The sequence below is a fragment of the Python bivittatus genome, unplaced genomic scaffold, assembly GCF_059951505.1.
Source record: "Python bivittatus isolate LINGU-HERP-01145 unplaced genomic scaffold, Pbiv_v1 ctg000530_np1212, whole genome shotgun sequence".
In the NCBI taxonomy this organism is placed as follows: Eukaryota; Metazoa; Chordata; class Lepidosauria; order Squamata; family Pythonidae; genus Python; species Python bivittatus.
Window position 1 is genome coordinate 2,930,547 of NW_028277085.1, and position 11,723 is coordinate 2,942,269.

Sequence of the window (11,723 nt, forward strand, 5' to 3'; positions counted from 1 at the left end):
TGGTTGCCCTGGGCATTGGCTGAGGGAGAAGAACAACCCATCACAGTGGGGTTTTGAGAGCCAGTTTGGTGTCCTGGTTAAAGGCACCAGGCTAGAAACCGGGAGAAAAATGTTGAGTTCTAGTCCTGCCTAGCAGAAAGCCAGCTGGGTGACCTTGGGCCAGTCACTTTCTCTCAGCTCTAGGAAGGAGGCAAGGGCAAATCACTTCTGAAAACACTTGCCAAGAAAACTGCAGGAACTTGTCCGGGCAAGTCACTGAGAATCGGACACAATTGAATGGATTAAAAAAACAAACCCAAATCAAGGAAAATACCAACGAGCGGCAGTTTTCAGTTTGCATGGAGCACTACAAGATTTGTACAGGGCTGTCCTGGGCATTGGCCAAGGGAGAAGATCTAGGTTGGCTAATGCCGAGGGAGGGAGGCCTGGCTCTTCCCTTCTGGGAGGGAGGGAGGGAGGGAGGGAGGGAGGGAGACCTTCTGCTCACCCAGCCTCCTCCACGGGCTCATCTTCTGACTCCCCCGAGCTCCAGGTTCACACGGCTTGGGCAGAACACAGGTTACCCGGGCATCTGAAGAACTCCTCAGCCTCAGCGAACAAAGGCGGCTGTTAGTCATAAAAACCATGGCTGCGTAATCCAACACTGGGAACGAGAGGCTGAAATAATGTCTCCCCCAAGCAAGCACAGTCTTTCCAGAAATTCATTCCTCTGTTTTGAGTCTCGGCTGGCTTCCTGACCCATTTGACGGAATACTTGTTTTTTTTAAGAAACGGAAAGAAAATGCCTTTGTTCAGAAAATGTTTGTAGCCCTCCAATGTTCCGGCCGCTGCTCAGAGCTTCCCAGGAGTCTGCTTTGGGTTGTACCGCTTTTTCAATAGCTAGGAATATTTTCATTCTTTGTGATCGTATTCCACTTTTGGAGTGCTAAGCAAAGACATATTTTAAAATGAGACATCATGGTCTTCTTTTTCCATCCTGATTGACTAACTCTTGTCCGGGTCCCTGTTTAACTTCACTCAAACAATAACTCCACCTGCTGGAACCAGCAGAACCAACAGTATAAAGCACTTCAATGCACTCTCCTGATGTTCAGTTAACTCTAGTGCTGCTTGGATTGTGCAGTGAATCCCAAGCCAGGGACAAAAACAACAGATCAACGGGGACATAGATTTCTTATTACAGCTTCTTGGCTTCTTCTTTTCAAAGTGTCATCAAATGTGTCCTCCAGCCTAGTTGAGTGGGGCCATGAAGTCTACCCCCCCCCCTGCCTAAAATGTGTAGAATATGAGTAATATTACTGAGAATATGAGTAATATTACTGAGAATATGAGTAATATCACCGAGATTAAATATTATTTAAAAACCATAGATGGTTACAGAGGGAGAACTCGGTCCTTTGCATTGTAAGAGTACCAGGGCGGAGTGGGAGAGTCCCTTAAAACGGCAAGGTCCAAAAAAGGCAGATTTCAGGGCCAGCTCAAACTTGTGTCCTGCGCAAGGAACAGGAGCGTCCCTGGAATACGGATGCCATTTCCCTTCACCGTAGAGCCTCCCCTGTTTTCTTGGAAACCTCCAGCCCTTCCTTGGATAGATTCCAAATGCAGTTTTTGCTCTCTGGGGTGGAAAAACGGGGTGGCAATCAAAGCAAGAAAGGATGGTGAAAGAAGAGATCCAGGGGCATGTGTGTCAGGCGCGGCTGGGCATCCAGATGCCCCAAACCTGAGAGAGCCCAAAATGTACCCACTGGATCGGGGGGGGGGGGCTGAAGGTTCCCGGGGTAAATCCACTTCTTTCTCTTGCCCTTTGGAGACCCCAAGCAGCCCCTCGCACCATCCAGGGCTGGGCAGAAGGGGAGAGGTGGGCCCATGCTCTGGCTTCCCCCCCTTCCCCATGTCATTGCCTCCCCTTCGCCCATGAATCTTCCTCCCAGCTGCAAAGCGAGGTACAATGGGGGGGGGGCGGGGGAGGCGCTGCGGGAAAGACAGGGAATCTCCTTTTGGGGGAAGACCCAGGCGGTCGCTGGCAGGCTGGGGAAGAGGATGATGGATGATGGGTGATGGAGGAGGAGGAGGGGGCGCTGCGGGTGAGGCACCGAGCAGGAGGCGCGTGGGTGGGTGATGGATGATTGGGGGCGGGGGTCGGAGGCATCGTGTGTGCGCCCGGAGCGGGGGGGGGGGGTTGAAAAGAGGCAGATGGATGGATGGATGGATGGATGGATGGATGGATGGATGGATGGATGGATGGCGGGGGGAGGAGGAAGAGGGAGGGAGGGGAGAAGGAGTCCCTTGGCCAGTTCACAAGGTGCGGGACAGACGGCGGCAGAGCTCCTGCGCCCTCGCCTCGCCTCGCCTCGCCTCGCCTCGCCTCCCGGCTCCCTCTTTCGCCTGCCGTCCCAGCCCGCTCCCGCCGCGCCGCGCCTCCGCCAGCCATGCCCAACTTCGCCGGGACCTGGAAGATGAAAAGCAGCGAGAATTTCGACGAACTCCTTAAAGTCTTGGGTACGGCGTCGGTGGGCGGGGGCAGCGGAGGGTTCGGGGTTAAAAGGCTCCCCAAGGCGCTAGGCATCGAGGCGGCGGCTCGGTCCGGCCCGGAGAAATGCCTCAGGGCTGCCCGCCGGGTCCGCCCCAGCCGTGCGGGTTTACTCACGAGTCAGCGGCTCGCTGGCGGGAGGGAGGGGGGAAGCCAGCCGGCTCTTCGCGAGGAAGCGCGGCGGGCGGCGGCGGCGGCGGCGGGAGCGGGTCCGCGGCGCGTGGGAACGGGGCCAGAGGACCTTTCCTGAAGGGCTCTGGGAATCCTCGCGGCTGGCTCTCGGGAACGGCTCGCGGGGCGACGGCTGGAGCCGGGACCGGAGCGAGCGTGGCCCGGTTGGGAGCGCCGCTGCCCTGCGCTCCCTCGGCACTCTTAGGTCCCCCCTTCTCTACCCCGGAAAAGAGGATGTAGACTGAAGGGAGAGGGGGGGACCCAGGTGCCCGTGGCCAAGGGGCCCTCGCCCTCAAGGAAACCTGCTTAGACTCTCTTGCGCTGAAGGGGTTCACTGTCCTGTTCCCACCCTTCTCTGCCCAGGGGTCAACGCCATGCTCAGGAAAGTCGCCGTGGCCGCCGCCTCGAAGCCCCATGTGGAGATCCGCCAGGATGGGGACCAGTTCTACATCAAGACCTCCACCACCGTCCGCACCACTGAGATCAACTTCAAAGTGGGGGAGAGCTTTGAGGAGGAGACAGTAGATGGGCGGAAATGCAGGGTAAGGTGGTCCATGGTGGCCTCTTCCGAGGCAAAGAGTCCCGCTGGAAATTCAAGAAGATATGGGCCTTGGGGCCTCTTCTTTCCAAGGCTGAGCCTTGGGGTGGAAGGCAATGTTCCTAGAACATGGCAACCCTCCTGGGGATTAGGTCCTCCTGAGGGAAAGGTGCCCTCCAGTCCAGATCAGTTCCTTGGAACTACCTGGGAACAACACAAAAGTGTTTGGCTGTGGTCTTCTAGGAGACCTTCTTGAAGCCATGCTAAGTGATTGGACAGTGGTGTCTCCAGAAAATGTGCTGGAAGCACCATGCAGAATCCCTTGGGAGCAGGGTTGAGGGAATGAGTTGACCCCAGGTAGCCCCAAACATCACACTGTGATGGTGCCTAACCTAAAGATCGCTGCCTCCCCAACTTTTGGAAGCAGCATGATCTCCATAATTCACATAATTCAGTGGGAGCGAGAATACCGTTCCCAACAGGTTGGGAAGGCAGATAAATGTTGGCGTCCTGTGCACCTTAAACCCAGACGCATGCACACCCTCAGAATAGGGAAGTCTAGAAGTCTTTGCTCTCTCTCCACATGCCACAAACTATGGGGCTGCTTCCTTGAAACGAAAAACAAAAAACCCAGATTGTTATTCTTTGTGGGCAAACCAGGGCCGCAAAACATTTCCCACTTCCTCACCGGGATCGTCTCCAAAACACGGTCCCCCTCCATTAGCTGTACTAACTGATTCTGTGGGCTGAGTCGTCAGGCTCTCGGGCACACAGGCTTTGCTATTGCTTCCCCGGCAGCGAAGCCTCCAGGGAGCCGGGACACTGGAACTCCCTCTCTGCTGGCCTGGCCTTGGGATTTCCCTCCACGGCTTCATCCAACATGCCCCTCGCGTCAGGTTCGCACGTCAGAAATTCCTTTCTGTTGGCAGAGCGTTTTTGCGAAGCTGAGGAATGAAAGTCACAAAGTGGGAAAGACAGGAACTTCCCAGCGTGGCAATCGATGACCTTTTTTTTAATTTAACATTTGGCTTTGGGGAACATTTTTACAGATGTAGGTTCTTGCTTGTGGGGGAAGACATGGATGGGAACCTTAGCAGCTGATTGCTGATCCTGCTGGCAAAGTGATGGTGTTTTTTGACGTTCTCTCCCTTGCAATCAACGGGTATTCTCTCTGTCTCAATCAGAATTTAGGGGTCACCCTCCCCAACAAAGCAATTTGTAATGATGATCCAATGTTCCTAAGTCTTGTGTAGGTGTGTCTTCCAGTCAGTGTGGTCTCCTGGTGACTGACTGAACCAGTCCCTAGCGTTTTCTTGGCAAGGTTTTTAGAAATGGTTTGCCCTTGCCTGCTTCTTGCCAGGGGTGAGAGAGAGGGACTGGCCCAAGGTCATCCACTTGGCACTGGGTCTAAGGTGGGACTAGATGCCCTACCAATGGCATCTCGGGTGGGACTAGATGCCATTTGGCTAAACAAGTGATAGCCTATTGCCCTCACATCTTAGGGTGCACTTCTTGGAAGGAGAAGCATTTCTGGGTGCACTTCTTGGAAGCTGTTGGGGAACTGGAATGCTGGACTAGATAGAACGTTGGCCATTGAGGCCCGATTTCCTACTTTCTTTTCTTCTCAAAGAGATGAATAGCAGATGTGTTTTTATTTGGTATGCACTTGTATCTAATTCCCACTGGAACTGAACCAGAAAAACACTTGCAGCAGAAATGGCCATAGAGCAGTGTCTCTGAACCTTGGCAACTTGAGGAGGTGTGGACTTCAACTCCCAGAATTCCCCAGCCAGCCTTAGAGTCACCAAACAACCTCAGATCGGCAGCCTGTCTTGGTCAAGCCAAGACCCTATCTGTGTGGCAGGAGAAATAGCCAAGACTTCAGCGCTGATTAGCTGAAATGGCACACCTTTGGTGACATCGCCATCGTTCACAGAACGGTGGCAGAGCGACTTCTGTAGGGGAAGATAGCATTTGGGGAGGAGTAAGAAGCCTTGGGGAGAGCAGATGTAAGACTGGGAATGGGGTACTGCAGTTTTTTCATCCCACTTGCAAAGGAGGATAATGAGTAGATCTGAAGCCCTAGGTGAAGACCGTGAATGGGGAGACGGGGAGCAGCATTGTGAAAGAGTTAAACGAGGTGTGGTGTGTGAAAAGAATCCACAAGAGGAATAAGTCATGGTGCTGGAAACTATCAGAAGATTCATACACTGTTTAATGTGGGTTGCGGCTTGATTCAACGATCAATTCAACATAAAAAAAAATAGAATGTAATTGTCTTTGACGCCTGGAGCAGCAATTTCCACAAACTCAAAGGAACATCCAGCCAGCCCTTTGGGCTGAAGGAATCCAACCGGGCAAAAATTTTCTCCTTGGCTGGGCTTGTTTACTGAATCTGATGTGATGCAATCTGGCATTAAATACTTTTTTTTTTTAATGATAAAAGTCTGTCTGGGATGTTTCCAGGGGAAAATGAAGCATACGTTCTGGGAGGTCTGGAACTTCAGACGCAGAAAAATCTGCCCGACCACCAGATCTGACCAGCAGATTTTTCTCATTCCCCAGAGTTTCAGACCTACATTTTCCCCAGCCCTGGCCGGAGGTGCTGGAGGTTAAAGGTAGGCCGTTCTGAGCTTCCCACGAAGTTCAACGGGGCGTTCTGCTCTGGCTGTCACCGGCTGCACGGAGGGAAACTCCTCTGCAGGCATGGAAGCGGCTGCTGTCAGCAGCTTCTCCATTTCCTTGACTGCAACCATTATCCTAATATCTGCCCCCCCCTCCCGTCTGCCATGGGAGAGGGGCCATCTTTGCCTGCAGAGTTTAGCCACTTGGGAGAATGAAAACAAGCTCTACTGTAAGCAGACGCTTCTGGAAGGGGAGGGCCCCAAAACGTACTGGACAAGAGAATTGGCTGGAGACGAGCTGATTTTGGTAAGTTTTTAGCTTTAAGGAGGGCTGAAGGAGGACTGAGCAACTTCCAACCTCCCCCTGCCCCCCCCCCCCCACTCCAGAGAAGAGCTGCTCTCAACTTTAGGCTGGCATGCTAAAAAAAATAGCAGCACCAGGAAATAACCTAAATTAAGCTTAAACAGCTCATAGCATTGCTTGTGATTTTAATGATTCCATTCATTGAAATGGTATTAAACGCTGGAATTTGGTGACACGGTTTGCAAACGCCTCCTTCAGCCTACCGTCAGCTCAGGATGGGAGTTAAAGACGCTCACGTTTTTGACGCTTTTCAATAGTCCTCCTTAGTCCGCCCGTCTTCCAAAAAGTGGGAAAGGCGCTTTCGTTCATTTTGAAGCGAAAGAAGTCAGCCTCTACTCCCCCGCTAAGCCCATTCCGCAGGGAGGAAATCACAGCAAGGCTTTGACCTCCATCTGACTGCTTTAAAGGTTCCCACAAGGGAACAACCTCCAACCAAATTTTGCACAGGATGGGGTGGGGCGGGGGGGGGGAGACGGGAGTCTCCAAACCAATTATCACCAGAGTTCAAAAGATCGGCATGAAAGCGAGTCTTCTCCAGAACGCGCACACGGATGCCCACACGTCACAGCAGATTAAGCCAGGGAACGGTGGGACGCAGACCAATGAACGTTCTTCCAAACCGACCGCAGCAGGTGAAACGTTCAGACATGAAATCTGAAAGTAGAGGCACGTCTTTGATCTAGAGCGGTGCCAGCATTCCCTTTGAGGCACCATTTTGGCCCAGCCTAACTCGAATCCTGTGTCTGCATGTTTTCTGGGGGTGGGGGTGGGGTGGGGGTTGGAGAAGCGCCAGGAGACCGATTCTGATCAGGATATGAAATTTAGGGTATCTGGGCCCAGCAAAATCTTGCGGTGGGATCAACGTGCTTCGGAGACCTCCCAGTCTAGGCACACTCCCCAGGCCCCGGAACTCAGCAATGCAAGAACTCTCATCTTTCCAAAAATCAGTGTCTAGACGAGGCATTTCCTTAAGGAAACCCCTGAATCTTGTGAGGGCGGATTTAAAAGGTCTCGAAGGGAGACCACGGTTCCCTGGCTCCTCCCCAAGCTGGTGCCCTCTGCTGATGCTGGGTTTCAATTCTCATTATACTCAACCAGCATAGCACCCCCACCCACCGCCGTCTTCTCTGTGAAAGGGGGGAAAACTTCTGTTAGTTCACCTTCTCGCTTTCTTCTCTTTCCAGACTTTTGGTGCTGACGACGTTGTATGCACAAGAATTTACACACGGGAGTGAACAATGCCAACCTATCCCTCTCTCTGCAGGGAAGGGGCTGAAGAGGTGGATCCACAAGCAGATGTTGTGAAAGGTCCTGCAGAGTAAACATCCCTGCATGTTGTTTTAAGGGCAGGTTCCTGCGTGATCGTACATGTCGTCTCAAATCCCAGCTCACCAGCCCGTATCTCGAGGTTTTTTGTTTTGCTTTACGACTCCAGGTCCCACTAGAATTTACGTGTGTACGTGTGCATGTGAGTTTACGGGTACAAACCCCTTTCATTCCCCGCTGCTCGCCGGTATTTGTAGCTTCGCGTTTGTATGATTTGAGCAGTGATTAAATTCCTTGGCTATCGTTCGCAATGGTTCGCAAACGGATTTTTCTTTTATATATAAAAGGACACCCGGACAAATAACGCAACACAACGGTAGGCGTAGAAACCCCAAACTCACATCTTTACTAAGATAGCTCTCTCACCTGGCTGTTTTAGCTCCCTCTTAAAAAAGCAGCTTCCCCATCAAGTGGCAATTACTCTGTGCTGTGTTTCGCACAAAGCAACACTTTCTGTTTAACCTAAGGAATTTGTTGCTGTGAAGGGTTAGTGGAAATCAGTCCCTGTAGAGTTGAGTTGTTGTCCTCTCCCCACATCACAGTTGCCTAATTATAGCTCAGCCTCTAAAGCTGGAGAGTATTTCAGGTCAAGCCGTGTGAGTCAGGCAGCCACAAAACGCAGCTTCGCGTTTTTGTTATACCTTTCCCATTTCAGATCCAAACACATCCAAGTGTTTTCCAGAGGGCTATACCTCTTTTTCCTCCCCAAGATTTAATTTCTGAGAACAGCAAATGGGGAAGTAGATCCTAATCTGGAAAGAATCATCAGCTTCATCGGTGCAGAATGGCACAGAAATCCAAAAAAGAAATATTCCTGAATGTAGAAAACCAGCAAGGTAAACATTTGTCACTACTCTCATCGCTCTCTCGTGCCATTTCCTTAAGGTGCAAATGTGCTTTTCATTAAAGTGAGGGATTCTTCTTTCCAGGCCGAGGAATGCATTTAGCCTTGAGCAATGGATGAGGGTTGCATTCCAGAAAATCACATTCCAGAAAATTTGTCCACATTCAGGACAAAACTTAAGTTCACTCCAATTAATGCAATTATTTCCCCACTCTCTGCTTCTATCGCATTAACATTTGCAATTCAGTAACAATTTTGGGGACTCGGTGGGGCTGGGCCAAGGATTTTGAGGGCACGGGGGACCTCAGACCCTCCACCTCTGCCTTAGAGACCTTTGCTTGAAAAAAAAGCATTTGATCAACAATTTAACTTCTGTGGAAATGATCCGGTCACCACCAAACCCTTTTGAGTCAGATGATGTCCCAAAGATCTCTCCCTTATAAAAAAGCCATCTCAGATCTTGGCCACAGGATGGAAGCTTGGTGAATGCTTTCCTTGAATGCTTTTTTTAAAGCTGGCGTTCCTACAGAAAGGTTGGTGCAGGTCCCTTAATGGGGGGGCATTTTCTCATTAGGGCAATCCATTGCCGCGTCTTCCTTTGACCCCAGACCTTAATGAAAAGGAAAGCCCTTCTTGGCTAATTTGAAACACTGTGTACCACATGTTCACAACCGAAGCAGTGGCCTGTTAAATTAAGTTGGAATTCATTCAGGCTATGTTAATTTTATGGATACTTTGAACTAAGCAATTATGTTTTGGTGTGTGTGCGTGTGCGTATTTGTCCCAAGCTTGCCATACAGAAGCTGACCTAATTGGAGGTTAGGGCACTCGGCCAGATTTTGCATGTCCATTTTGCATGCTCAGAAGAATATCAGGCTTATGACTTTCAAAGTATACAAGCCAGTATTTAAGAAAAAGGTGTAGAAGGATTTGGAAATACCTCCAAATAGATTAAACGTCAACTGAGAGAAAAAACACCATTCTGATCAAAGGGCAATTAAGACGTTTCTCTTGAATTCTCATCAGCATAGTGCACACATGGGTTAGCACACTGAAGTTTATGGGAGTTGCTTTCACATTGGATGAACTCTAGACATTCAGTGCACCCCCCGCTGGCAGTCCACTCTGTCCTTATTAAAATCCTTTCAACTGATGAGCTAAGTGGGGAGAAAATGGTGAGAATTTGTCATCTCCACTGGCTTTTCAATGCCTTGGAATCTGAAGTCCTTTGACAGGCACTCTCAAATGCCCTTTAAAAACATTAATGTCCCAAGCCAGTTTACATATCTTATCCACACTTCATCAGAATAACCTTCCTGGGTCATGCCTGAATTGGTCGGTTGTTCCACTGTTGTCACTATAAAACAAAGGGAAGCCATAGATCCAAAGGTGTTCTGCAAATGGATCGCCATGTCACAAGCATTGCCACAGACCATTGTGTAGATAAAGCTGCACCAGTGTTATGGAAACGGCCACGTGCTAGAAATATGCTCATAACGAAATGCTGCCTGTTTAAGTTTGGAACAACTAAGGAAGGAACGCTGGAGAATCGCTCAGCCGGGACAGCAGAGCATCAGGTAGAAGCTGCAGGACCTTGGATAGCTCCAAGGAGACTTTGGGGACCAAATGAAACCCATCTGAGACCGGCTTCTTGGACCCTGCTACCTTTCTATGGTTCCGTTTCCTTTATGAAAGAAGAAGAGAGTCTTGGCTGGGTTAGACTTCTGACCTGGAGCCTAGTGCTCCATCTACAGATCGCCCACCTGGGTCCCCTGCTTTGGAGGGGAGGGCAAACAACAGAGTCTGCTGGAGCGGGTGGCCATAGCAATTTCAACCAACCAACCAACCAACCAACCAACCAACCAACCAACCAACCAACCAACCAAATAAGCGAGCCTCTATCTCAGCAGAAGAGGCCAGGGCCAGCACTTCCACCGTTCTCTCTCTGATTTATGGCACCCTACTTCATCTAAGAACCCTGACTGTGGGCAAAATTACACCCTAGTGCAATGTCAGTGCTCATACCATGTTGAGAGTAAAAGGCCAAATACAGAGTGAGCCCTAGCTACTAAAACTCAGTAGTTTTAAACACTGCTATTGCCCTCTTGGAGTTCCGCCATGGGGAAATCAATGGGATAAGCGCTTCTAAAATAAGCTTTCTTTTCCAAACTTTGGGGGCTCCTTAACTGAGAGTCAGGAAAACCACCCAATTTTTTTGCTGGAAAGCACTGTTCTTGTGCAAGGCAAGAAGTGATAATGATGGGTTACTGTTATGAAAATATAAGTAGAGGGAAAATGAATGCTTATTAGTGAAGCTAGCTGAAAATGGAATCTACCTAAACTTCCAACTGCTGCTCCATCGAGCCCCTTCTCTGAAGCCTCTAGCTGACAGTGCTGCAGACAGAATGAGAGACTAAACGGAACCAATAAAACGGAAAAAAGCCCCAAGCCCCTCTTCTGGGTCAGACTATCCTATGTTCCACAAATACTACTTAAAATATGTAGCTGAAGGACCCCTGTGCTGGAAGCACAAAGATAAATCATCTTGTGAGAGAAAGAACACCCACAACAGGAACACCTACAGCAAAATAATAAAATAAAAATAATAAAATATGAAGACATTCCAATAGAAGAGAACATCTATAGCTCAGGGTTGAACCATGGAGTCTGCGGCACTCTCTGAGCTTGGCTGTTGGCTTGCAGACGTTTCATGACCCAACTAGGCCACATCATCAGTGCTGGAGAGTGTGGGGTTGGCTCCTTGTTTATATACAGTAGCTTGCCCTGCCAGTGTTGATGGGAGTGTGGTTTTCTCCTTGGTAGTTCCTTGATTAGGGTATGTTTTCTGCTTGTTTGTCTGGTGTTAATCCCTGTTTATTTGAGTGTTGGCTGATGGTCTTTTTGTTTCCTTCTTAGCTTTTTATTGTCTCCTTTGGATGGTGTATAAATATGGTTTATCTCTATGTGTCTATCGATGGCCGATTTGTCTGAATGCCAAACTTCCAGGAATCCCCTAGCATTTTTGGATTTAGCTTGGCCTAGGATGCTCAGAGTTTCCCAGTTGAAACTATGGTTGAATCTGTCCATGTGCTGTGAGATTAAGGAGTTTTCATCGTGTCTTCAGATTAAGGAGTGTCTTCTGATAAAGGAGTTTCCATTGTGTCTTCATGATGAAAGGAGTTTAATTCGTCAAGAGTTTAATTCTTCAGAATTTCACGATGAAAGGAATTTAAGATTTCTCTTCTACTGAAGAGAAATTTCTATTTCATGATGAAAGGTGTTAAAAATTCTCTTCTATTGAAAGGGGTTTAAAATTTCATGATGAA

At 49.5% G+C, this 11,723-nt stretch overlaps 1 protein-coding gene across 1 annotated transcript; it reads left to right on the plus strand.

Moving 5' to 3' along the window:
- Positions 1-2,301: 2,301 nt before the first annotated feature.
- On the plus strand, positions 2,302-7,798 carry CRABP1 (cellular retinoic acid binding protein 1). Its single transcript, XM_088148363.1, has 4 exons — positions 2,302-2,499; positions 3,065-3,243; positions 6,057-6,170; positions 7,412-7,798. The coding sequence occupies exons 1-4, from the start codon at positions 2,430-2,432 to the stop codon at positions 7,460-7,462; spliced, it is 414 nt and encodes a 137-aa protein (XP_088004489.1). The 5' UTR covers positions 2,302-2,429; the 3' UTR covers positions 7,463-7,798.
- The last annotated feature ends 3,925 nt before the right edge of the window (positions 7,799-11,723 follow it).

Excerpts from the sequence above, each read along its gene's own strand:
- CRABP1 (XM_088148363.1), top strand. The coding sequence starts at position 2,430 with ATGCCCAACTTCGCCGGGACCTGGAAGATGAAAAGCAGCGAGAATTTC. Across the intron at positions 2,500-3,064 it reads CGAACTCCTTAAAGTCTTGG|GGGTCAACGCCATGCTCAGG; the intron begins GTACGGCGTCGG and ends TTCTCTGCCCAG. Across the intron at positions 6,171-7,411 it reads CTGGAGACGAGCTGATTTTG|ACTTTTGGTGCTGACGACGT; the intron begins GTAAGTTTTTAG and ends TTCTCTTTCCAG.